The sequence below is a fragment of the Otolemur garnettii genome, unplaced genomic scaffold (genome assembly GCF_000181295.1).
Source record: "Otolemur garnettii isolate 467f Iridium unplaced genomic scaffold, OtoGar3 scaffold00006, whole genome shotgun sequence".
Lineage (NCBI taxonomy): Eukaryota > Metazoa > Chordata > Mammalia > Primates > Galagidae > Otolemur > Otolemur garnettii.
The window spans coordinates 21,156,074-21,161,090 of NW_003852401.1; the positions used below are offsets into that span (position 1 = coordinate 21,156,074).

Consider the following 5,017-nt stretch of genomic DNA (forward strand, 5'->3'; position numbering starts at 1 on the left):
GGGCCCGGGCTGGGGATTCGAACCCGCCACCTTAGGTGTATGTGGCTGGTGCCTTAGCCGCTTGAGCCACAGGCGCCGAGCCTAGCCTTCATTTCTAAGATAATCTTGCCTTTTTCTTCCATTTCTTTCCTTGGTTTGATCAGTCCTTTTTTTTTTTTTTGTTTGAGACAGAGTCTCACTATGTTGCCCTTGCTAGAGTGCTGTGGCATTACAGCTCGCAGCAACCTCAAATTTTTGGGCTTAAGCAATTCTCTTGCCTCAGCCTCCCAAGTAGCTGGGACTATAGGTGCCTAGCTATTTTTGTTGTTGTTGTTGCAGTTGTCATTGTTGTTTAGCTGACCTGGGCCCGAACCCGCCAGCCTTGGTACATGTGGCTGGCGCTGTAATCACTGTGCTACAGGCATCAAGTCTGATGAGTCCTTTTGATCTCTTCTACTTTGCCTGCTCTAAGGTTTAGAATTTCTGATTCATGGTGGGGTTTTTATATCCTCAAATGTTTGTGGAGTATTTAGTTTATAGTATTGGCTTAGAGTTTTTTTAAGAGGATTTTTTTTTGTTGTTGTTGTTCCTAGGAATTTCCTTCAGTTGAGATGTTTGGTTCTGATTCTGATTTTTTATAACTGTATGGATCTATCTTTTTCTTCCTTATTTTTGAGATAGCGGGTATTTTGTAAGATTCCTAGCCAATGGCTCACTCTCTGTCAGTACAACAAACTCTAGATTCTTTAAAATTTTGGTATGGATGAGTTATATACATACCTTCCAATTGTTTTGTTTGTAGGACCCCTGTGTTTTCCTCTTTTTGCTGTTTTCACCTGCACCACCCAAATGCTGAAGTAAGCCTCTTTGTTTACTTGTCCCCTGAAAGCTGCTCTGAAGGCTACCATTTCATGTTGTACTTTCAAGGTCCTTTCCACGTAAACCTTGCTCAAACTAGACACTATAGTAGTATTTTCAGATTCAGGGTGGATTTACTTGGATTGCCACAAAGTCTTGCAGCAGAAGCAAGGTAGACACAAGCATGGGAGATTATTTCTTGAGATTTTACGATTTATGGCTATTTCAAATTTGGGTTTTTTTGGTCTTCGAGTTAGGCTGAGATTGTGGTTTTGTGTAGTTTTTTAAATTTAAATTTTATTTTTAGGGATGGGGTCTCATTGTGTTGCTCAGGCTGGTCTTAAACTTCTGGCCACAAGCAACTTCCTGCCTCAGTCTTCTGAGTAGCTCTGACTACAGGTATAAACCACCTTTTAGTTTGATTGCCACTGTTGTCAGTTCCCTTGGAAGTTCATGGTGATGATTAAATTGTCCAAACTGAGCTTATGTTTTCATCTTCCTGCTTAAAAGGAAAAGCTAGTCAAAAATATTTTAGGGGTTACATATTAACTGTCTGAAAATTATAACTCTATTCATAGCACTAATCCTATTCCATATTGTCATAGCATGTTGCCATTTTCCCAACACATTCACATGCTTCTTCTAATCATTGCCTCACAGAGGTTAAATACATTCTTAATGTCATGCAGGCATTAAATGATAGGCCCAAGACTTAACACAGGCTTTCTATCTAGATTCTATGCCTCAATGCCTCATTGCTTAACTTGTTGCTACACATTGGATCAAACTAGTGAACCTCCATTAAGTTGATAGTGAGTATATTTAAAGTGGCACAATGCATGACCCTTCATAGTCTGGTTTCGGTGGCAGGTTGATTACTTTCTTAGTTGATGTTTTTTTAAAGATTTAATTGTTTTTTTTCTTATTGTACAGGACCAAGCCATATGTCATTCTATGTTCGAGCCCACAAAGGATCAACACTTTCTCAGTGGTCTCTTGGCAATGGTACCCCAGTCACAAGTAAAGGAGGGGACTACTTTGTATTTTACTCCCATGGACTCCAGGCCTCTGCATGGCAGTTCTGGATAGAAGTACAGGTGCAAATTTCCCAGCATTTGTTTCATTGATCAGGTTCCCATGTAGTATTTAGCAGAAACCTTGGATTCATCATTCTGGTTCAGAGAACTAGAGGATTAACTGATTCTCTCCCACAGGTCCCAGAAGAACACCCCGAAGGAATGGTCACGGTGGCCATTGCTGCTCATTATATATCTGGGGACGATAAGAGATCCTCCCAACTGGATGGTCTGAAGGAGAAGTTCCCAGATTGGACATTTCCCTCTGCTTGGGTGTGCACCTATAATCTCTTTGTGTTTTAATATTGTGGATGAGCTCTAAGTACATGCCCTGGTGGATATTCCACGTCACACAATTTCTCCTTATGTTGCGTGGATGTTTGTAATGTAAGTCAGTGAATTTTAATATGTTCAAAGAGGTTTGGGGGTTAACACTCTGCAGGGCCAAGCATGTAAGGGTTAAGCTGTGAGATAGTAGTGCATGGCCTTTTACACTTGAAAATGCCAGTTTCCTGGCACTTAAGCACATGTGGGTACTGCCACTACACACATAAGTCATTTTATATGACTTTAAGGACAAAAGCCAACAAACCACTTCAATAGTTGTCCCCCTAGGATCTTGAAAGGTGTAGGCTGTCAGACCGTTATTAATAAGACAAGTCATTTCCAATTAAAATCCAAGCCCACGTAGACCACATGTCAGTGGATGGTAAAATACTGTTCATTGGGGCAACAATTTTCCTTGACCTTTGTCTGTGTAGGTCATTGGCAAATGACTGTCATAAAGGCTAGGGAAGAAACCTTGAGCCTCTACTGAGAGCTCTTTCTTCAGATAGCCCCTGGAGTATGCTTTGTGTCTCTGTAGTGAAGCCCAGGCTCTGGTACGGACCCCTGTGCTGAGCTGGTGATTCGTTGTCCTGACAAGGGGTCACTGAGATCTATTGCTGTGCTGCTTTTCTGAGGTGATTTTTTAATGCCTGTTCTCTGAAACTTGTCTATTCCACCACTTCACTCTCCCAATTTAAAAGGGGGACATTTGACCACATTTCTTGCTGGGCTTTTATAGGTATTTTGGTTCAGAATATTGTTTGTGCAAGTACATGATTTTAATTTCCTTCCTCAGAGCACTGAGTTGCCACTTTGGCTATTCTGGGGTTTAAGGAGGGTCTGGAGTAATAAATATTTATTCTCTTTGCTTTTATTCATAGGAGCCTTGTGTTCTACAAGGTTAATCCTTTATGACATTTTATTGATGCACTGGGTCGTCGTCCTTGTAGTTTCCTAGCCAGTTGAATAGATTAGCTTCTTAGTAAACTTACTGTCCAGCATGGCTGGCATTCCTGAGACTTGAGGTTGTGGCTTATACTAGAATGAATTGGTGTTCAGATCCCATGTAACAGCAGCACTGGGATTTAAGGTGGTTTTCATTTTGAAGATGGGTGTGTAGTTTGTGAGGTGTATCACAGTAGTGCTTCTTGGTTCTAGTAGGGAAAGGATTCAGTGAGAACAGTGGTAAGCTTTCTTTGTTAAATTCAATTTGTCAAACTTTTTACATTTCCTAATGGAACAAACAGGCAAAAAACAGGTAAAAAAGAACAGCAATAATAAAAAGATTCTCTTGAGTGACAGAATGAGAACTGCTTCTGGAAAAATGGCCCTTGGCTCTGTCTGAACAGAAGGAGCACAGTAAGTGCACTGGAGGAAGCTTTTCTTGAAGCTGCTTGTACGATGTATTGATGTGCTTGCTTAATCATGCTCTTCCTATTGCCTGCCTAATTTGTGATTCGCCAAAAACTAACTGGGCCCATGCAGATAGCTGGGCTGCAGCCAAAGCTGAATGGTAACATGCATCAACACTGCACACTGGAGTCAGCACTTTTCCTAGATTTTGTAGACTATCTGCTCAGTGTCTGGCTCTTGCTACATTTATCTGTCAGGTAGTACGTAATGTATACAGGGTTTATATCTTGTCTAGAATTACAGTCGTGGGGAAAAAGTTAACAGTAATAATTTCTCAATGAATATTTTCTATCCCAGTGGGTAATCTGAAATACAATACTAGAAATTATTTATAGAAAAAGTAGCAAAATTCCACGTTGAAGACATTGTATGAAAAACATTGTTCTCTGTGACACCCCCCATATTCTTTCAGGAAGAATGCTGTTATTTTCAGTAGTAATCATTATTTTCCTTTTGCCTTTGGTTTACTCTTTTGTTTTCATTTTCCTTAGCATTATGAAGTTTTGATATTGTATACGGTCAGAAACAAGATGCCCTACTAGTTTCAGGGCATGCTTAATACTCTGGTAGGTTGTTTTAATACCAGAACGGTCAATTAATTACACATAGTATTCATGGTTCTATTAATAAGCACACAGTCTATAGCCTCTAAGATTAAACTTGTTAGGTTTCTCAAAAACGAGTATCTGATCATTTGAATAACTCATTTCTAAAAGGGTCTTTTCAAGCTCTAACAAATGCATTATTTTCTGCAGAATTTAAGGAGCAAGCACAGTACTGCAGATTCAGGGAAAGTGTGAAGAACTGTGATTTTACAAGTTTGTTCTTGTGTTTGACCAAGAATGACTGTTGGATGAAGTGTTTGTTGCCATAGTTTAACAGATATAAATAAGCATGATGAGGGGGCCACAAGCCAGCCTGCTGACAAAGAAGCTGTAGAAAGAATGAATGTGTCTGTGTCTGTCCGTTTCCTTTCACTGGTTTGCTGACTTGTTGAGGATTAATTGTTGCCTTACAATGTTACTAAAATAAACTTTTTAACATACTGGTTGGTATCTTTTTAACAAAAAAAATAGGCCTGTGTTCTCCTGTATCCCCCATACTTTAAGGGTCATTTCATGTCTATAGAGCCTTTTAATTGCAGTTAAAAGACCAACATGGCTCATGTGGATATAATGGCTGTTTAAATGGTTCATTCAATAGGAATTCTTCAATTGGAATTTTTTACTTTGGAATGAAACTGCATCTGAAATTTTACAGTAATCAGTTTGGTAAATCTTGTGCTTTAGCATATCTAGGGGTTTTTAAACACCTCCACTGTAATAAAAAAGTCACCAAAGAACTAATAAAGAGAAGGATGTTCT

The 5,017-nt window shown here is 39.5% G+C and overlaps 1 protein-coding gene across 1 annotated transcript in view; it reads left to right on the plus strand.

Moving 5' to 3' along the window:
• The window catches only part of ERMP1 (endoplasmic reticulum metallopeptidase 1), a 60,579-nt gene extending 55,880 nt beyond the window's left edge, over window positions 1-4,699 (plus strand). Inside the window, 2 exon segments of the mRNA XM_012813051.2 lie at window positions 1,771-1,934; window positions 2,052-4,699. Coding sequence (XP_012668505.2) covers window positions 1,771-1,934; window positions 2,052-2,216 — 329 coding nt within the window. The 3' untranslated portion in view covers window positions 2,217-4,699.
• The last annotated feature ends 318 nt before the right edge of the window (window positions 4,700-5,017 follow it).